Raw genomic sequence first — 21,583 nt, 5'->3', positions numbered from 1 at the left:
CATGTTTCAGATGGTATAATGAGTAATACATTTTTTAAGGGAGAACAGAAAAATACCAGTAAGAGACATAAACAAGGTAGCATGTCATCCCTTCTTTCTAAAGCACAACTAAAACTCTCTGGTAAGGTAATTGCTAAGTCAGATCCTTGCTTTCCTTGTCCTACTGTTCCAACTAGCACACTTGCTAGGTGATCAAGTTAGTCAGGTCTTTCTACCATCCTCAAGCTGACAGCTTCTCCTCACCTTCATCTGGTAGTTTGTCTTTCTGAAAACTCCATCTGTAAATGCAATGAGATGCCTCTTCACTGCATTGTTTAGACCACAAATTTGAAGCAAGCTGTTTTGCCAGCTAAATTTGCTGTTGGTTTAGTGTATCAGCATACTCAAAAGCAAAAAGAACTGAGTTATAGCAGAGGGAGAGGCAGGAATGTGTTGCATGGACAGGGATAAAAGGGAGTTAAATTGAAGCAAATTTTTAGTGAATCTCAGCCTGTTTAGTTACCCATAGCCTAAGAGGTGGTATGCTACCCTCCAGCTTGTGTATAATAATATGTTCATCTAGCGATACCCTCAAGGATAGGTCCAGGTCTTCAGTCTCTTTTAAAATGGGACTGGCTCTATAGAGCTGCTTTTGAATGTTTCCTTTCGTCTGGTGTCTGTTCTGCAACAAGCACAGCACTGTGGAGAAACCTTGTGGCCATTTTTTCTTTAATTTGTTGTTTACTGCTACTGTGTATAGAGTGTATAGTTAGTTATTTGTCTAGACCATCACATATGTGCATTTTGATGTTGAATGTTGAATATTTTTTAAGTTCATTCTTAAATGGAAAAGTTGCTGCTATTATTTTCAAGGCACTTTCTCTCTTTGTGTTTTTGTTAAGGTCTCGTGATGTGGCTGAAGTAAATGTTTCCATGCAATTTGTACCCAAAAGCATCAATATCCAACAACAAAATTGTCAGATAAATAAAAGAAAAACGATATGCATAAATGCCACGATTTGTTTTAAGACCAGACTAAAGTCAAAGGCAAATACATTTGAATCCAGTAAGTAGAAGAGCACTAAGTTACGGAATCTTTACGCTATTAAACTGCTATGCTCACATTCGTTTATTTCTCAGAAAAATGGAATGCAACCCTTTTAAAATCGCTGCTCAAAGTCCATTTAAGATACTGGGGGAAAAAAAAGAATATGTAGAGGCAAATTGGTTTGTCATACGGATCTCAACTTCTTTTGCAGGTCTGCAGTATTGGGTTACTCTTGACGCACAGAGACAAATATCTCGAAGCTTGTTCACAGAAAGCCATGAGAGGAAAATGCAAAAAAATATAACTATCAAAGGGTCAGACTGTATTAAACATAACTTCTACATGTTGGCAAGTAAATCATTTAAAGTGTTTTTCTCATGTTGACATTATAATAAACCAAATGTACTCCATTAATTGTAAATTGAACAAGAAAATCTTCATCCAGAATTAATCTTAAGTGTACATAAAATTTGTTTACTACTTAGGATTTATATATTTGTATATAGATGTGGATATAAACTATTTACTTACATGTACAGTCTATTTACCTGTCTCTTTGTGTCTGTCCTAAGAAAGAGCATAACACACTTAGTGGAACTAAGCAGCTGTCGTAGTTAATAGTTTAGGTGCATTCAAAACTCAGCAGGAGTATGTGAGCTAGAAGTCTAGTTTCCGTATTAGTGCAATTCCTCTTACTAAAATACAGTTAAAAACTCGCAAATTCAGTTTGGGATAGAGAATACTCATTCACTGCAAAACAGAAATGTACTAAGCAACTGTGAGTATGAAATTTCTCAGATTGTAACTAATGTTTATTGACTTCACAGTTGTATCATAATTCAAAACTAATGATAAATTATGCCTAGAATTTCCTTGAATATGCAATATATGTCCTAACAGCAGGCCCCAGTTTGACTTTGTGCAAGGCGATACCTCTGTTCTTCATCTCACTGATCCTTTAAGCACAACTAAAAGAGGAAAGTCAATGAGTTGACCATTCCATGACATTCTTAAATGAAACTGTGTTGGATATGCTCAGGCTATGTGACATTTGTATGATGAGATGAGATACACAAAAACATTTGTAAATATTTATAAGGATTTGCGTGCATGTTAAATGCTTTATCATCAATTGCAATCATTCAGATGCTCCTCTAGCAAGGATGGCGACAGTGTGACTGAACAATACTTTACCTCAGCATTGTTTGGGCTTTTTTAACCTCCTTAGGTACTAAAGTGGATGTCCATAACAGCAATTTTCTTTTCTTTATGTTCTAGGATAAGCCTGACTTTCAGGACTCTGTAAAAGTTTTGCTGGAGTTCAATTTTTCTGATCCGGAGAGTGGACCTGTTCTTGATAGCAGCCTGCCAAATTCAATATCAGAATATGTAAGTCAGCAAGATTCTGTATTAATAACCAAACTATTTAAGGTAAAGCTTATAGCCCACACAAGAGCTGAAAGTATTGTCCACAAGTTGGCTAAAGAGGGAGGGTCTTTTTCTAATCCAGACGAATGACATAAGTAGAAAGGTTATGTTTCACCTGTGCATTCTACAGGATATTGGCATGCTTAACTGATTAGTATTAGGGGAGATGTCTTTGATTGTCAGACAGAAGACCTTAAATAAAATTAGATAAGGAATTAAAATTTGTTATTAATTTTAATAATAAATGTAATAAGATTGAGAATAAAAATATTCTTGTTGCAGATTCCTTTCACAAAAGATTGTGGAGCCAAAAATAAGTGCATTTCAGATCTTGTTCTGAATGTAAAAACAAGCATAGCTGGAGACAGGTAACTACACTGGGTTTATTGTATCACTTGATATCTGTACAAAATGTCTATGTAAATTATAAATTCTGTAGTCTAAAAAGATATTGTTATGGTGTAATTTCCAAATCAGAAGCAATGTAGTCTGGACACTGAAGGAATTTCCTTTTTATGTTGAAAACAGATTCAAAAGGTAAGATGTCCAACATTCTCACTTTATTTTACAGCTCTTCTCCATTCATTGTAAAGTCACGCAATGATAAGTTCACCATCCAGCTCTCTGTGAAGAACAAAAAAGACAGTGCCTATAACACCAGAGTTTTGGTTCAGTATTCTCCAAATATTATTTTTGCTGGCATTGAGGTAGGAATTTTTTGCATTATGACATTTATCATAACCTATATGGATAGGGAGATCTAAGGAAGTCTTTGTATTAAGCCTGAATTTCACTGCTCTGGCATCATCTTGATTGATTGGAAGAGATTCCCTGGGAGTGCTGTCTTTGTTTATCCCTCTAAAACAGTGTACTTATTTTGACCTGAGTGAACTGTTGCCTGGTCTCCTTAAACTACAGGCACAAGTTTCACAATGGCATTTGGACAGTAAGTGCCTGCATCTTAGGTGAACATCAGCACCATGAATAATCTGTGCATTTGTACAGACAGAAATGCCTCGTTATTGATGAGTTCAGCTCCTGAGCCTCCTCTAGAATTCTCCTTCTGCATGTGTATAGAAAAAGTACTGTCTCTGCAGGACAGCATTGATCACTGCCTGCCTCATCCCTGCCTCACACATCATTTACAAAGTACCTGTTTTTCTTCCTGCCTCAGCAGATATGCTACAAATTCACCTCTGTTGGGGTGAGAAACATTAGGAGAAATTTGTTTTTAATCAGAGGTCCTGGGTGTTACACATGAGGAGAAGTCAGGGGTCCATAGCACTGTTGCTAACCCTGAGACTATAACTTATTGAGCATGAATGCCAATTTTATTTCCAAGTTGGGAACACATTTACAAAATTACACTTAAAAATTGTGTACTTATACGTATGTTGATCTGCTAGACCCCATGACTAATTTGCATTTTGTCCAGTTTGTATATAATTCCTAATGTTCCAAACACTTTCACTGGAAGGGAATAATGGCTACTAATTGATGTAGATGTCTATAGGTGGAAATTATTTTGGAGGAGTTGTGAGTTCCTACTTTTGTTCAAGTTCAGTTAAGGCTTTGACTCTTATGATGTTTTGACAGGAAAAAGCAGCAATGGTGTATATGTTCAACAGGCCCTTGAAGCTTAGTCAGAATTTAAAGGCAGTTTGCATAAGGTAATGATTTCACTTTCTTTTTCCTTTAGGATGTACAGAAAGATAGTTGTGAATCTAACCACAACATTACCTGTAAAGTGGGATATCCATTTCTAAAACCTGAAGAAGAGGTAAAAAGTTCCCCTGCATGCACATTCTCCTTGCTCCATCTCATTCTAAGGCCAGGGCAGTCCCTATCACCTCTGAATTTCTTTCATCTTGTATTCACTGCAAAACCTGTCCCTGCATGTTTCCCAAGCTATCCTTGATGTGAACTGCACTGCGCCAGATAGGTAAACATCAGGTCTTCAGTACCTGGGCAGTCAGCTGTGGTATGTAAGGAGGTAAAAGGTGCCGTTGTTGACACTGGCTGAAGGCAAGTGGCACACCTAGCCAGAAGGGTCTGTCTCCAGAAGGATAGGATATTGGGTAGGATATGGGTTAGGATATACTGATAAGGCATTAGGTACTGTGGCTTTCGACAGACTGTAGCCTATGACTTTAGTTATTTTGTATATAAAATTTGGTCATATGGTTGAAAAGAGAATAAGCTGGTATGTGGAAATGCTAACCTGGATCTGCCAAAGCCAGGTGTCAAGACTTTGCCTCTGCTCAGTGGGAAGCAAGAGTCCTTTCCAGCAGGCAGTCCACTTGAAATCAAGCTCCAATTTGAACAGCTCCAGTGATAAGCCTGTATCTCGTCCTGGAATAGAGAGGGAGCTTTAGCTAAACTTAGCCTTTGAAAATATGCATCTAAGCCTTACTTAAATGGTTCTGATATTGAATTGGGAGATACCAAATTGCATTCAAATAAGACCAACCCTCTTTCCTGGCAGTTTCTTGTTGTTCCTTTGTGTTATCAGGTCTGCGTTGCAGATGCATAACAGAGGGAGTAACAGGAGAGATGTCGTCTTACATTGCCTCCCACATACACATTCCAGCTTGTGTCTTGGACTTGTAGGAATTAAGTCAGCTGTTACGTTCTTGGAGCCAAATAAGCATACTACCCAATGCCAGTGCCCACAATCCTCCCTTCCCAGCTTTACTCTGTTTTTCACATTTTCCTTTCATGCTTTGATTGTTAGTTTGTCTGTAGCTATAGATCCTTAAATTTAGAAATTTCACGCTCTCCTTTGCATTCAGAAATCAATTAATCTCTAATTCATAGATATGCATCCCTAATACAGTCTTTTTTGAAGCCTATTTCTGGACCTATTTTTTTAAAATATTAAGGAATATCTAAGACAACTTTCCCTGACTCACATTGCAATGAAGATTTGTACACGTTAAAAGAAAAACAAAAGTCTGAGCTGAAAAAACCTGTACAGTAACAAATAGCAAAACTTTTGATTCATATAAAATTACCCTTAAGAGTCAGGATATGAAGAGTGACATGTTTCGGACAGTATTCCCAAATTCTGTGTGGTCCCAAATTGTGATAGATTTGCCCTAGTTAAAACAAGGAGGGAATTTTTGTGATGACATAGTAGTTATTTTTTTTATGTTGTAAACACTTCTGTTCAGTATTCTAGGTGTTCTACTGTATATTAAGTGAGATGCCAGAAGCCTTCTGTAGGGAACTCATCTCCACTGTAATTGTGAGGCTTTGAAGCTTTGTTGAAGCTTTGTTTCTTTCTTATTAGAGAAAAAAAGTTGTTTTTATAAATTGCTTGCAAGACCAGTTGGTTTCTATTAAGAATTATTTAGGTATGTATTTGTAATATTCTATATAATAAGTTTTATTGATGCTTCCCAGTTCTGAAAATTTGAGCCTTCTGTTTAATAAGAGATAACTATTAGATTTCCCTCTTGGTTGGGAGAAATTCAAACAAGTGGATTCATGCATAGAAAAGTGTTAAAATGTGAATAAGGATTCTGTAGATGTAAGTAGCAAAAATTTACTAATTTTTCATCAGACCAAAAATTATTAATATGCTTTCTTTTTTTTTTTTCTTTTAAAATGTGTAATGTATTTCTCCAAACAGATTTCCTTCAAAATATCGTTCCAATTCAATGCATCTTATCTCCTGGAAAATGTTACTGTTCATGTATATGCAACAAGGTTAGTTGCAATCATTACTTGTTTACCTTCTGATTTTTTTTTTCCTGAGAAAGCTCATAGGAAAACAAGGATGACTTTTCTAAACTCACAAGTAGTTAAACAAGCTGTAGAGCTGGCAGCTTCATGGATGTACTCAGTCCAGCAGTGGACTGAGTGGACTAAATAAATAGCGGTTTGTCTCTAGAGCCCGAGTCACTAATGAGTCATAATTTCCAGTAGTTTTACCTTCAGAAAAGGTTTATTCTCCTACAGAATTACTGCATAGTTTAGCATGAACTGCAGTTTGTGCCAAACAAGAAGGTCTGGCCTTCAAAGAGCAAGAGCATTGCAAAAGTGGTCTGTGATACAGTAGAGGAATGCGCTTGCCCTCAGTGTTTGCTGTCCCTGCAAAATCCAGGGATGGTGTGAGAGCAGCAGCCCTTACCTGATCCATTTTAATTCAGTCAACTGCAGTCTATAATTTTGACAAAAATGCATCTCTGAGGTAGGACTGGTGCAGGATTTAACTTTTTACTTACTGGAAATAGTCTTTTGAATTCATTTTTAGGAGATAGTAATTAACTGTAGTGTTTTTTCATGCCCAGAGCTATAGGTATTTCTGTTTCTTGAGATTCTTTCCCACCTAGTAGTTGTGTTGTGTGTGCAGATGACTGTCACAGTCTGATCTGAGTGGCATATGTTGTCTTATTTTAGTGACAGTGAAGAACCACCTGAGACCTTGAGTGACAACAGAGGACACGTTACAATTCCAGTAAAATATGAAGTAGGATTAATATTTGTAAGGTATTGATGCTTCTCTGTACTTTTACTTGCTAGCAGAGTAAATAGCAGGTGTTCAGGGAGAATATAGTATTGTTCTGTTGTTGGTCTGTGCTCAGTATCCACAGATAACAGCTCCTAGATTCATGAACAGGAAGCAGGGGTCTCACTGAAAAGAGCAGTTACATGAAATAATGGAGCAGTTACTGTCCCTATCTGGCTTTATCTCAGTTTTTTCTGTCTGAATTTGATCTGCAGTTTGCAAATACAACAGCAGCTTTTGTTGATTCTTGTACTTTGCTGTATTCATTCAAAGAATGAATGTTTCAGGTACATAAGAAAGCAAAAACTTCCAGCTTCCTGATGGCCGTGAGTTTGTATCACTATAATATTGCATGGTACGGTGTTTGATTTCCAGCTTCAAAAATTAGCCTTAATTTTAGATTCTCAGAGAGGTTTTTTATCAATTCAGACATAAACATTGATGCAGGTCTTGTGGTACACTTTATCTTCAGAAATAGCTAGAATTCAGTTAAATTCCATCCCTGTAAAACATTATAAATATTATCAGTAGAGTATATTGCATAGTGTGTGGATGTAATTAATTAAATTCATTTTGGATACATTTCATGGTTCAAATCCAGCCTTTGTTTGACCCATAAGGAATAACATTTAACTGAGAAAATGCTGGTTCTCTTCTCTTTTTACTCTGTTCTGTCTTTTATAGGACCCTGCCTGTTTCACATGGCAATACTCAGGATAAGGGACTGCACAGCTAGAATAAGAACAGCAAAATCAGGCCCTCGTGTTATTTTCAGGGACTATACTTGCTCATTTTGTAGTTTTATCTGAACAAAACATTTAAAACATACATAGTAAAAAGCAAATACTACTCAGAAAATGGATGAGTTGAACTTCAGTGGAAGTAGCAGTGCACTCTTAATTGCAAGACTAGTCCTGGAGGATTCATGAAATAATGAAAATGCCTATAGTATTATTAACTGCTAGAGTTTTTATGAAGTTTTTGTGCTTATTGGGGTTTTTGTTTTGTTTCTTAACCTGCAGTGTTTTCAAAGAACACCATGTTATAATTGCAGCAAACGATACTGTACCTACTGCTATTAACACAACAGAGCAGATTGGGGATGAAGTTACTCTGCATTATAGGGTAAGAAACAATTAAAACTGCATGATATATGTACTAGCTTCATCTTCTTTATCATTTGGTTTGGATCCCTTAATGTCATAGCCTATTACTTAAATAGAATGAGTATTTTGTATTTAAAACTTTATTTTTCTTGTTTGCTTTGGAGCAAGGTGGATCAGAGGGTCTCAGTAGTTCGGGTGGGTTTTAGAGCTGTTGCCCTCAGCAGGGGAAAGAGCATGCTCCAGTAAATGAGAACTTGACCTGCACTCATTGCAATTTTTAAAATCCAGTCAGCTTTGAAAAAGGCAAATGCCATGCTCCAAGAACATTGTCTTCCAAATGGAATGAATGCTGCAAACTCAGATGACTTGGAAAAGATATTTAATGCAATAGAAGCCCAGCCTCAAGTTTCAGTAGGACTTAATTTATTTTTCTGGAGAGTATCCTTGTTTCACAGTGTCAAAACCAAAGCTGAACAAGGGTCCCATATACAAATGATAAAAGTCTCTGAATCAACTTTCTGCCTGTGAAAAATGGGCCATGAGAAAGTTCTTGCTCTCACTAACTAACAACGGCAAAGGTTTTTTTGTATTTTTTTGTCCCACCTACAGTGTTTTACTCAGCTACTTTTTTTAGTCTGAAAGTTCAAATCCAGTAATCTCAGAGCTTTTGTGGATGTTTAAAAATGATTAATCTCATTTCAAAATCTTTGTTTTCTGAATATAAGAGCTGGTGGACTGCAGAGCATACCATTTATGATCTCGTGAGCACAATTCATCTCTGCAAGCAGCTTAGCACAAAAAAATAGAAGAAAAAGTTAAACAGGTTCTTGAGTATTTATTAAGGTAGTATGGTTCAGAGACAGGATCACAAATCCCCCTGCCAGTAATTCCACCTAGGCTTTTTCTCCATCCTCAGCCACAAGCATGTTCAGAAGCAGCAACTTACAGATATGTCATAGAATCACAGAATGGTTTAGGTTGGAAGGGACCTTAAAGATCATTGAGTTCCAACCCTCCTGCCATGGACAGGGACACCCTCCACTAGACCAGGTTGCTCAAAGCCTCATCCAGCCCGGCCTTGAACACCTCCAGGGATGGGGCATCCACAGCTTCCCTGGGCAACCTGTGCCAGTGCCTCACCACCCTCACAGTGAAAAATTTCTTTCTAATATCTAATCTAAATCTACCCAATGTCCTATGATGTTCTGAAGGAAAACGGGGGAGAAGAGCAAGTGAACAGGAGGGCTGTTGCCTAAGCACACCTGAGGAGGAATCATCAGGAGCAGCTGCTGGTACAGCGGCTTCTCTCCCATGTTAAAGCCTTTTGGGGACTTTTTTAAAAATTGAAATGAAATTACCTTAGATAGAAATCTCAGGTGATAAGAGGATGCAGTAAAGAATATAAGAAAGAATTTATGTCAAAATGGGCCCTCTCATCCTGTTCATTTGATTTCCTTCAATAGAGCATTGTATTACCAGAGACCACAGAAGAATGTGTCTGCTAATTCACAACAGGCTGTTCTCAGGGAAAAAGTAAGAGTTCATCACACTACTTATTTTGCGTAACTGACTGGGGAAACATGGAAAAAAAAAAAAAAAAAAAAAAACAGAAGAAAAGAAAAACACACGAAAGGAAAAAAACCACAAGTCAAATACCAAAAAATAAGGAAAGTACTAATCAAAGCATTTTTCTTTGTTTTTTTTGTAGATTGAAAAAGGTGAACACTTTCCAATGCCAAACCTCACACTGCAGATCTTATTTCCCAATGCAACAGAAGCCAAGAACACTCTTCTCTACCTTACTGCATTGTCACATTCCCAAGTAAGCTAGGAATTTGTAATTTTATTATTAATTTAAAATTAATTTTTGCTGTAAGGAACTGCAAAATGCAAACTTTTGGGATTATGCCCAAATTATGCTTCAACATGGATCTTGCTTTTAGGCTAAAAGACAAGATGCTGGTGTTTTACAAGTTTGTACAGATGTGCATAAGAAGACAGAGATAAGTTTTCTTAAAAGAGAATGAGCAAATTTAAAATGGTGTTGAACAATAAGCGGACTATGACAAGGTTAATTTGATATATTGCCAAGTCATCAGGGGTCCAAACTGAGAAAGAGCAATTTCTTTCTTAGTTTTGCCTACCGAGCTTCAGATTATCTCCATTATCAGCAGTGCTTATTGCAAATGCTCTAGTCCTGCTATGTACATCCAGCGGTCAATCTCCTGTTCAGTCCTCTTCTTTCTGTCACTGAAATTAGTCTTCCTGCATGTCTGCTCTCCAGCACTAGCAATCCTCTGGCTTCTTCCTTCTCTGGGCCACTGAGACATCCTGAAGGGGATGGTAGGTCATATCTTCAAAATCCTCTTCACTGCAGCCCTCATTTGAGTTTTCCATTTCAGTCCTCCAGAACAGCAGGAACAGATCACAATTCAAGCAAGTCCCATGATTCCAGATCTGCAAATATTAAAACTAGAGCTATATCAATAACTGTATGACTGAAGAACCCAAATATCACTAAGTAGTGACCTCGAGCTTTTTTTTGGGCTTTTTTTTCTTCTCAGAGAGAGACACATACAGAGGAGCACCTCTCTCCAAATATTTCATTTAGTTTTGAGGTGTTGCACCACAGAAAAACAAACCAAATGGTCTAAATGAAGGTTAAAGTTCACTTTAAAACAAAGAAATAAAAAAAACCAGAATATTTCAGAATACAAAGAAATTGTGTCTGTTCTTTAATTCCTTCCACCGTTATTTTAACTCCTAGGCAATCACCACATTTGACCCAAGTTTGCAGATAAACTCAACAAACCTGTGCTTTTTCTGTGCATATAATTCATCTACCACTAACCTACACTCTAGTGACAGTAGTGTGCCAAAGTGCACTGCAGGGGATTTGCCATCGTCTTCATGCTAGCAATCTCAAAGTGAATGACCTGGCCAAAAAAATAAAATCCCCCACACCAGAAACACCAGAGCATTTCCCAGGTGCCTTTGAAGGAGCCATGGAGGTCTATCAGTGCTCCAGCACCTGCTCCCTCTCCCTGGGTGCTGCAATGGGGGCTTTTCAATCCTGCACTTAAACTGCCTGTCTGCTTGCTAAGGCAGAACCTCTGTGGATTCCCGTGCAAAAGCTCAGCACCTGGTTCATGTAGTGGTCATATTGCAGAAAGCTCGTTTGCTTCTACAAATGTTTAAATAGCTGGTTAGAGTTTAGGTTAAATTATCTCATAAAAAGGTAATTTGCTGTTTGAATAGTGATATTTCAATACTTATACCATCTGAATTTCCTATTCTGCACTCTTGCAATATGCAGTTATATTGCATTTATGGGTTAGTAAATATTATTAATTTTATTAAATATCAAATATTAATAATGTTGCCTTGTTTACAGAGAATTTTTGTAATAGATTGGATATTCAGACAATAAGAATAATAATTCTGTTTCTGCTAACAGAATGCCATCTGCCAGACTAGTTACCCTGTAGATCCCTTAAAGATCAGCACTGGGAAACCATTTGTGTTGCCAAAAATAAAAGAACCTACAAAGGATACAATTATGGTAAGTCTACATATAGTGTATATATATATATATATATTAATCTCAGAATATTAACCCAGATCTTTGAGCTGAGTACTTCTGCAATAAATATAGAAAAGCTTCTCTCAAACTGTACCCTATGAAAACTCCCTTTGTCTTAATAGCCTGAAGAGCCTTCTTTATGTAGATGAGGTATAGTTTTTATTTGGCTACAAAAGTGCATATGGAACTGAATTTGAGGTATTTGGTTTTTTAAATTTAGCAAATGTATAAATAACAGTGCAGCTGAGTAAATCTTCACCTTCTATATTCCCGTTGTAATTAATAAATAGTAGTATTTTAAAGGCTTCATCTCCCTTGCAACTTTTTTAGACATCCAGTTGAAAATACTTTCAAATGCTAGCACTCTGATCTGACAGATTTTCCATGCAGCTGGTAGAAATTTAATTGATGATCCTGTTTGGAAAGGTTTAGCCTCTCATATTTAGGTGGAGGGGTTGCAAAGTAATTTTGCTGTTTTATTTATTTTGGCATATTGGGGGGGAAATCCTCATACTGTCTCCTCAGCAGAGAGGTACAATTTGAGTTTCTGGTGCAAATGAAACAAACCATGCCATGAGAAGAGTATTTTGCCTTGCTTATCATAGTCCTTCAAAGAGATGATAAAGCAAATGTTTCCAAAGTGGTGATAATGATTATGCTGCCCTCCCAGCTAGCAAGTGATACTGGGAAATAGAGATACTTAAATTTTAACACACACATCCTGCCCTGCTTGAAAGATGCAGGTGTCCCATGATTTGAAAGGATAAAAAAACACTGCAGAGAGGCCATAGCTGCATTGGCAGAAAAAAAACTTGCTGTTACATTCTGTGCCTCTTATAGGAGCTCTGCTGATGCCTTTTGCTGCATACCTACAGCAACAGATCTTCCTCCAGGCTAAGAGAGCCTGCAAAAACTGACTCTATTCTACCACAGCATGAATATCTCAACTCGATTTATACACTGCAATGTCATTTTTACATAAAAAGCCCCAGTAATTAATATCAGTTTAGTAAGGGTGTCATAGCAAGTCAATGATCTGTATGTAATACAGTAGTTTACATGTTATTATTTTACTAATGTGAAAAGTTTCTTCCTATTAATTCATGCTTGTGCCTTTTAAACAGGACTGTGATACATACAGCTGTGCATCCATTAACTGTGCCCTGGTCCCATCTGACATATCTCAAGTGAATGTTTCACTAAGAGTATGGAAACCTACCATCATAAAAGTAAGTAAATCCCATGTATATTCAGATTACTTCTGGGTTTGAGAAACTTAAGCCAATGTTTCTGATGTCTATTAAAATTATTCCTTTCGTTTTCTTAAGTCTCCACAGCCCTGCAGTATTGGAAATAGTTTCTCTTGCTATTTTAAAATTTCCTCAAAGCTAAGTTACATGCAATTTATAAGCTCTATTAGCTTAGAGCTTAGCAGGAATTTCAAAACATGGTAAGGAGATATCCCTTGCTTATTTTTTATTGGTAGTCCTTTTTTAAATATTTATGCATCCACCAACTCTAAATCAGCAGATGTAAGGAAGGGTACATATAAGCATATAATTTTAAAATAAATTTTAGTCCAGAAAGATTTCTCAAGTCTAGAAAATATGTTTTTGATCAAAAAGAGTAGAGGAGAGAGAGTCCACCTCAGAGCACGCCTCAGTATTTTCTGATGGTTACAACAATGAGGAGGCTGTGGACTGTTTTGCTCAGCTGATAAATTTCTGATGCTAAGCTCCTGTTTTCTGTCTTCTTTTTTTCCTCTGGAAAGTAACAGGACAGGAGGGGAGATACAGCAGAATTTTAGAAAGCCTGAATCTGTCCTTGTGGCCAAAGTAGTATTCCAGGATAAATTTGTATTTCTTTGAAATCTCTGCTCTTTACTCTTTCAAAGCTGTATTGCTGCCTTGCAAACCGTGATGTGTGTGCTGAAGGGGACACACATGAGCAGCTTCACTGAATCTCCCAAAACTTCAGCATTAAGTTTTGGTTTCACCCTTCTAATTTCTACAAAGCTTTCTACTTTAAAATACCTAGTTATAAACCATAGCCATTTCTCTCTGCTTCCAGGCAAGTATTCACAGCTTAACCCTTGTTGTGAAAGCATTACTTAGGAGTGAGAACTCATCACTGATTTTGAGAAATGACCATCAAAAACTGGAGGTAAGAACACGATACTGCATTTATTCTTCATAGTATTTACTGTGCTACTGAATCATTCATTTTAATTCATTACTAGTGAACTGATCTTACCTGTTGTAATGTATTATCCTACTCTAAATAAAAGTAAGTTGTTTCATATTACAGTAGCAATGTCAGAATTAGTCAGATGATGACCCTAAAATCCCATTACCCACCAGTGTACCTGGGTGAGATGTCCTGTCTGAAGTATTTCTGCGTGTTGCAGTATAAATGCTTTCTGCATCTGTGCAAATTAAAACCATAATTAAATTTTTTTAAAGGAATCAATAGTATTTTAAAAAATGTCCTGGGTTATTTAGGAGTGATCTTACTTTGTATATTGTATTTGCTTTATTTTTAATTTATTTATTATTTCTTTCCACTTCATTGCCCAGGATATATATTTGAAACAGGTTCTTTTATTTTTCAGACGTTCCCTTTCATTTTCTTAGATAAGAAAGTATATAACATTATAGTAGTGGTGTCAGATATTAAGACAAATGTCTTCCATTTTGTTAGATTTGTTATTTATCATTTAGTACTCTTTATTCAAAGACTTTTATAGCAGTTAATGCATTGGGGATTTTTGTGATAACTTACACATTCAGGGGCTTATTTACGACAATGTACATTTTTAAGCAAAAGTCTTATTATGTGTTACTATTGTTAATGCCCCCAAAATGTAGAGCGAAGTAATAATTAGTGTGAATTACAGCTTGTGCAAAATATTTTTAGAAATAAAAACATCACAGGTCAACTATTAGCTGGTATTGTATCCAGGCATTTCTTTTAAGTGATAGATGAAAATTCAATATAAGAGTGAAAATGCAGCTGAGAGGCTTGCAGGTAATGAGAGCTGCCTTTACAAACCAAGGATTTCAGAATTAACTTTTTTCAAGACATAATTTCAAGCTGAATGTTTAGTGTTCAGCTCTTCAGTGCTTTTTTTGAACTATAAAGTTGTGTCTCTAATAAATTCTTAAGTTAAAATAATTCAAACTCCTATATGGTCACATTTAAATAAATGTGAATATTCTTTATTTCAGTTTTGTTTACACCTGATATACCCGGTTTAAAAATCAAATTAGTATCTACACAGCCTTTTACACTTATTTCATTTAATTGGTTTAGGAGCTTGTTAATCACTGCCACCTTTCAAGGAGGCAGGCATTGAGAGATGAATGATGGTTGGACTTGATGATCCTTAACGTACACTTCAATTACTCATGGTTTTGGTCTTGTGTCCTTGATAGCTGACTTACAGCAGGGCCAACCCTCATGATATGAATGCACTTACAAATTGCAAGATATTATGTAAACATAGGGTTTCACGTTGGAGATTATTTTCTCAATTCCCTTCTACAAATTCCTGTACTAAGAATGAAGTGATACCTTGGAAAATCAATGCATACTGATGAAAGTCATGCTGCTCTGTTGATATTTTAGAAGGATGAGTTACTTATTACTTACATTCTGAACGCTTTGCAGACCATGATTAAGATTTCCAAAGAACTCCCACCGGGTACAGTCCCCTTATGGGTTATCCTCCTGAGTATCTTTGCTGGACTCTTGATTCTTGCACTGCTTATATTTGCCTTATGGAAGGTAAGCTGCATATTCTTGTCTCCATTAAAATAAACAAAGACACATTCTCTGCCATGTCTTTCTGATAACTAGAACCTCACAGATGCTAATAAGTAGCATAAAATCTACTAAAATCTACTAAAAAATAACCAATAGCACTATATTTTTCTGATGTGTAACATGCAATGCTAGCCAATTGAAACCTATTATATTGCCAGTATGTTTTGAAAAGAAAAATAAAAAGATATTTTAGTACAATTAAGAGTTTATTAAGGAGTTTTTTATTAGCTTTGACCGTGGCCTTTGATACCCAGATTTTAAATTTTTGCAAGAGCTGCTAGGCCTGTGGTGTAAGTATTGCCACAAGTGGGCACTCTTCTTCAAGCTAAATATTTAGCTCATACTTACATTAGAAGGTTAGAATTTATAAATTTCAACATGCATAATCTCTTGAAAAATTTGACAAGTATAAAATAAAGTATTATTTATTCAATTTAGTACTAAATAGCAAGTGTTTTAGCCTTTGACGTTATGTAGACATAACAATGATTCAGCAATCACACACTGTATGTTAACTGTACTCCTTTTGTCTGCTTTTATGACGTCTCTTTAGTTTTTCTGTTACCAGAAAAACAATGTTGTACTTCAATGGTAAAATATTAAAAGATGTTTTACTGTACTGAAAGTATTAAAACAGTAGTAAGAACCAGCACGTGTGCTACCAATACAGGCTGTATGCTTTGAGTAGTTCTTAGTCACTTTTTTCTTTTCTGCAGGCTGGATTTTTCAAGAGACCACTGAAGAAGAAAATGGAGAAATGAAGAAGAAAAAAAAAAGCAGAAATTTTTGCTCAGGTCTGCTTCAAAAATGTTACTGTAAAATTATAAACTTAGATACACATACAGTGGTCACAATGTTTTCTAAACTCTGGTGAATTAAAAAAATAAGAAGAATAACAAGAAGAAGCAAATCAAGTACACATGCAAAAGAACGATGCAAAGGAAGAATGAACAGCTTTATGACATTTTGTGATACTCAAGGACATACATTCAAGAGTTACTCATTTTTGGAGAGTAACTGAGTTCAAAGATTCTGATGTTTTTAATATGGAAAATGTGTAATCATATTTTTCTATACCTGTGTATGTGGAATCACTTTTCATTCTAAATTGTGCAACAAGTCAGCTGGTATGTAGCAATCCCAGCCTTTTTTATCACCTTACAATTTTCAAACGGAAAAAGCATAATTTTCAAAATTTCCTCCTTATGTCAGTTCTGTAAGAGCAGACTGACTGTTCGTGAAGTAGAACATGCAAACTTTGAGAATGCACCAAATACTGTATGGTAACTGATGTAATGACAATTCAGAAGGTAGGTGCACCTGCAGAATTCTGAGTGAGAGTTACTGAAATACCTTGGCCTTCTCTTTCTGCTTTTTTCAGTGTGTCCAGCTGAACCCAGGGTAGTTCAAGAAAGAGATTTTCATGGTCAAGCAGACCATAAAGGATTGATTTGTTAAATTACATAACTGTTTGAACTTGAAACTGATATTTGGAAGGCCTAAAAATGTATGCACAAAACATTCAAGCCCATCTGATTGCACACTGTACTCGAATAAGCAGGGGCACAATTGTATCTGCAAATTGAAATGTCCATATTTATGCAGAAAATGTTTAGAGGTACCCTGAAGGTTTGACTCTTGCTGTATATCTTGGAGTAGCCAGGAGGGTGCTTCATAAACTGTCACTGTAAATTTGTTTTGTAGCTATTTAATCCAATGAGTTTAAATGAGTTTAAAGTGTACAAAATTATAATTAACAGAAGCGCACAGATAGGAAACTCAGTACTGGCAAGCTTCTTCTAGTATTATAAATCACACCTCATCTTTGTTACTTATGAGTTTCAGAAGTGATGAAGAATTTGCATACTAAATAAGCACTTAACAAATGATGTTTATTTTGTGTCAAAGATTAAAAGTTTATATGAGAATACACTGAAATGTAGATAGCAAAATATTTCTTTAAACCTATTTAGACTATTCAGTTTCTTTCTTTCTTTTATGCAATTGTCTTCCCTCCATGACGATCCCTCCCCAGGGCTCTTGGGCTGTGCCTTGTCTTTGAGAGCTTCCTATGTCACTTGCAGCCACACAAAATTAATAGAAGAAAATGGAGGCATACTGGCAAAGTGTGATGTTTCCTCAGCATAGGACGACTCAGTATTGATTGTCAATAGATCAGAAAATGTTGAGGAGACGTACTATAAGTTCTATAAGATGTACTGGTTTGCAGAAAAGCCTTTGCCTTGCCAAGGAAGCCAGGATAATTTGTTCCTCTTGGTACAGATGTCACTGAAATGAAAAAGAAATCATTGCAGTTTTCCAAAAGGCTTTAACATAGCACAGACTTTATAGTAATAGCTTTAAAAGCAGTAATATATTTTATAAGACTGTTTATTCTTTAAGAAGAGTCCATAGATTTGGTTGAGCGTACTGGCAAGTATAGCTCTGGAAGAGTGCTAGAAGGTTCTTTATTGTTGGAAAGGTGCTGTCACTCTCAAGTCTCTTCTGTTTAGTTCCTAAATTAGAGAGTCGTTATTGGGAAAGGCTGAGACTTATGTGAATGCAGCAAGAAGGATTAAGTTTGAAAGTGTTTGCAATTTCTCCTTGTGCCTGTGGGAAAGGTGGTTATTTCATAACAAGAGTCTGCTGAAGGTAGCAGGATGACTCATAGGAGAGGGCAAAGCCCTCCGTGGGAACACTGTGGGTGGCTGTGCTTTGCAGAGCCTGGGAGAGCCTCCAAGCCAGCGGACTTGCTTGCCATGCTCGTCTGCATGCCTGAAAGCACATCCGGTCCAAAGGGATACGAGGTCAGTTCCCCTGGTTCTGGGCACACAAGGAGGACTTGAATGAATATTTAAAAAATTATGCAGAGCAGGTGTGGAGAGAATCCCTGCTTCATTCATCGTGTGAATTAAATAGTCCTTGAAGGAAAGCAAAAATCCCTTGCTGAACAATGAAGAAAAATTAATATTCACAGAGGTGGGTTTAGTCCCATGTAAGATGCAGGTTTTATTTTAAGAAAATGTATGATTTTGCCCATTTGTTTGAAAGATTTAAATGGAACTTGTATCATCTGAATGCCTCAGAACTGTATTTTTTTTTTTTCTTATAGTATCCCTGTAAAGGCATAGCAGTGCTGTTATTTTATTATGGTTTTGTCAAGGAACAGAATTATGAAAGACTTGTGACTCACCTATGCACACATAGAAAGTCTGTGGTAGCAGAGGAAATACTTATATTTATTATTATTCAGACAGCTTGTTAACCATGAGGTCATTTTTCCTGGCTTCATAAAATTATTCACAAGTTGTGCAAGCCACACATCATTTTCATGAAGCATACTTTTATTTTGTTTAAGTGTTTCACTTTTTAGTTATGATAAGCTTTTAACCAGAGCTTTTTACTTTTCTGATGACATTTCATGTCTTATTTTAAAGCATCAGCCTAACTTAAAAAATACAAGTCAACAGAAATGTTTCCCTAGATAAAGACTACACACCAATACATAAGTATTTTAGCAATGCAAAGCACATCTGAGATCAGTGTTTCATTCTTTTTAGACTTGCTTTCACTGTAAAAACAGTAATAAGCTTCATATAACCACACTGCTTTCCTCTTTGTCATTATGCTCACTCCTTTTTCACATTTGCCCTGTTACCAGATTTTCAGTTATAGTATAAGTATTTAAAATATAAGTATGTAAAGGGGATAGCACTATAGCACATTATTCTCAAACAGGATAAATTAGTAAAATCACTATTTTTATCCATAGAGCCTTTCCATACAGCACTGCAAGAGCAGTATCTTACTGCTTTTCATTATATACAACAGAAGAGCCTACTGAAAGCAATATTGCAAACATCAGGAACATCTCGATGAAATTTAGCAGGCACAAAGATACCAGAACAGCATGTAATCTGTTTTGTTCCTATAAAAAGACACATTAGCACTGTAATATAATTCTAATAACTAACAAGCTAAACATTTTTTTTTCAAATAAAAGCCTGTAAAAATAATAATAATAGTAAATTGGGTGTATAACTAGAGCTTAAGTGAGAGAGGGAGTGTGGCCCCCTTAGTAGCTTAGTTCCTAACTTCATCACCAAGTAGCTAAACCTAGAGAGAGCGGACAAGCTACATTTCTGTAGTGTAGAACCTCTCTGGAAAGAAGCAAGAGTTTTAAACCATCACTTCTGCTTCAATTTGAGGCTGTTCTAGAGCTTGTTGGTCCCATGTGTAATTTCAGAAGACTTGGCAAACAGCACCTACATTAGAGCAATCTCCCTGGGCTGCTACTTACGTTCCAGCACTTGTCCGGTGTCACTCTAGGTCTGTACAATGAGCCCTTGCTACAGACACAACCCACCTATCCTGACTCCTTACCTGAGCCCTTTAGTACATATCCTGTCCTGAGTCATTCTGAGCATAATGTTCCTCTTCTGCAGAGTTTGAGTCAGGGGAATCAACCTTCAACTGCAGCCAAGGGTTTTCATCTCACTTGGCACCGAGAGGCTGGAGTTAAGGGTCACACTCATCTAACGAATACCACATAGTCTAATTGTTCTAACTTCTTGAATTAACTGTTGTATAGATGATGATGCCATTCAGAAATAAAACCAGAACAAGGAAACCGGAATGTACTGTTGGTAATCACACCACTTAACAGGAATAAGAGGGGATTTGCATCTTTTTTTGAGAAAATCACATTATGCACAGCATTTTCTTTTTCCTGTAAAATTATTCCATGTGTTTTATTGATTAAAAAAAAGTTAAAGTGTCTAGCAAGCCTCTGTTGTACTGTTTGTTTTTAATTGATGTAAGAATAATATATAGGCATCTAAGTATCTAAAAGCACATCTACCTACCAGTCAATAGAAATAAAAATTCCTGCATAGCATAACAGCAAGGAGAGCTTGAATGTGGTCAAGCTGTCAGAAATACAGTGCCATTAATTGTATGGATTCTGAACTTACAGCCACATTTGAAAGCTTTTCAGAGGACCATACAACATGCTGACACAGATTTGTTTTCGTGACATTACATACAAAAAAGTTGAAGACACATTCATTCATCTAGCCATTCTTCCTATCCAGTGATTTTTCTGTACAACTTATTCCTGTGATCCAAATAGCCTGTTGTCTTGCATAATTGTACATGATTCATATCATCTTCCCTAAAGTAAACATTTGTATGAAAACTTCCTAGAAGACAAAGATTACACCTTTTATATCAGAGTTAACTTTTAGAAAATATTACAAACCATGTAATTACTTAACTGTTATCTCATCAGAGACTACTTTGATGGTGAATCACAATTCTCTAAGAGCAACATCCTGTCTAGTCATAGGGGAGTGCTTACAAAGTGTCCTACTCTGTATATAGCTGATCATTAGACTTTGCTGGACATTTTCTATAGGAGTATTTAAATGCAAATCACAAAAAGCCACTCCTTTTTGTTTGTTTGTTTGTTTTAAATTGCTTTTCAATTGAATTTAAAAAAGAACTAGAATAGCTTTCTCAAAGCAATAAATGTAATATTATGTATCCTTCGCACAAAACTGGATTACAGTTCATTCCCTTTAGCAGATGTAGCCCTAATACTTCACAGTTCAAAGGCAAAAGCAGTTCATACAGTGGGTGCAGTTTGAGCCCTGTGAGAATGAAGAGTCATCAAGATTAAAGCACTGATGAAGTTTTAGTAACAACTGGCTGATACCACAGTTTAGACAGCACAACTGGATTCTGTTTAAAGAAGCAGATGATAAAGTGAGCTGTCCTCATTGCAACCATGTTTTAATTAAAAAGGCTTTGCTCATTCAGTAAAAAAAAAAAAAAAAAAAAAAAAAAAAAAAAAAAAGGGGGGGGGGGAGGGGGTAAAAGACAGTCAAGCAGATTTTTCTTCTGACAATGAGGCATAGTGCTGCTTTACTGCTTTTCCCCTCTTGTGCACTTACCATTCTGCCCTTCTTATCTTCTCAGTGTTGTAAGTCTTCTCAGAAAGGACAGACATTCCTCAGAGGCTCACTGAATGTTGCACCTCGTAGGGATTTTTAGAGAAATAGGAGAGGGAGCAGAAGTATTCAAAGTGGATTGCACATTTA

General features: G+C 36.4%; 1 protein-coding gene across 1 annotated transcript in view; it reads left to right on the top strand.

Annotated features, from left to right (window-relative positions):
- The window catches only part of ITGA1 (integrin, alpha 1), a 44,477-nt gene extending 28,117 nt beyond the window's left edge, over positions 1-16,360 (top strand). The window contains exons 15-29 of the mRNA XM_010079068.1: positions 882-1,045; positions 1,239-1,375; positions 2,306-2,416; positions 2,738-2,823; positions 3,027-3,162; positions 4,155-4,235; positions 6,090-6,166; positions 6,860-6,949; positions 7,991-8,093; positions 9,783-9,896; positions 11,532-11,636; positions 12,782-12,886; positions 13,728-13,820; positions 15,327-15,443; positions 16,199-16,360. Coding sequence (XP_010077370.1) covers positions 882-1,045; positions 1,239-1,375; positions 2,306-2,416; positions 2,738-2,823; positions 3,027-3,162; positions 4,155-4,235; positions 6,090-6,166; positions 6,860-6,949; positions 7,991-8,093; positions 9,783-9,896; positions 11,532-11,636; positions 12,782-12,886; positions 13,728-13,820; positions 15,327-15,443; positions 16,199-16,243 — 1,564 coding nt within the window. The 3' untranslated portion in view covers positions 16,244-16,360. The remainder of the gene's footprint in view (positions 1-881; positions 1,046-1,238; positions 1,376-2,305; positions 2,417-2,737; positions 2,824-3,026; positions 3,163-4,154; positions 4,236-6,089; positions 6,167-6,859; positions 6,950-7,990; positions 8,094-9,782; positions 9,897-11,531; positions 11,637-12,781; positions 12,887-13,727; positions 13,821-15,326; positions 15,444-16,198) is intronic.
- The last annotated feature ends 5,223 nt before the right edge of the window (positions 16,361-21,583 follow it).

Source organism: Pterocles gutturalis, unplaced genomic scaffold (assembly GCF_000699245.1).
Source record: "Pterocles gutturalis isolate BGI_N339 unplaced genomic scaffold, ASM69924v1 scaffold31938, whole genome shotgun sequence".
NCBI classification, from domain to species: domain Eukaryota; kingdom Metazoa; phylum Chordata; class Aves; order Pterocliformes; family Pteroclidae; genus Pterocles; species Pterocles gutturalis.
Note: the sequence above shows the minus strand (reverse complement) of the source record. Positions and strands in the feature narration are given on the sequence as shown.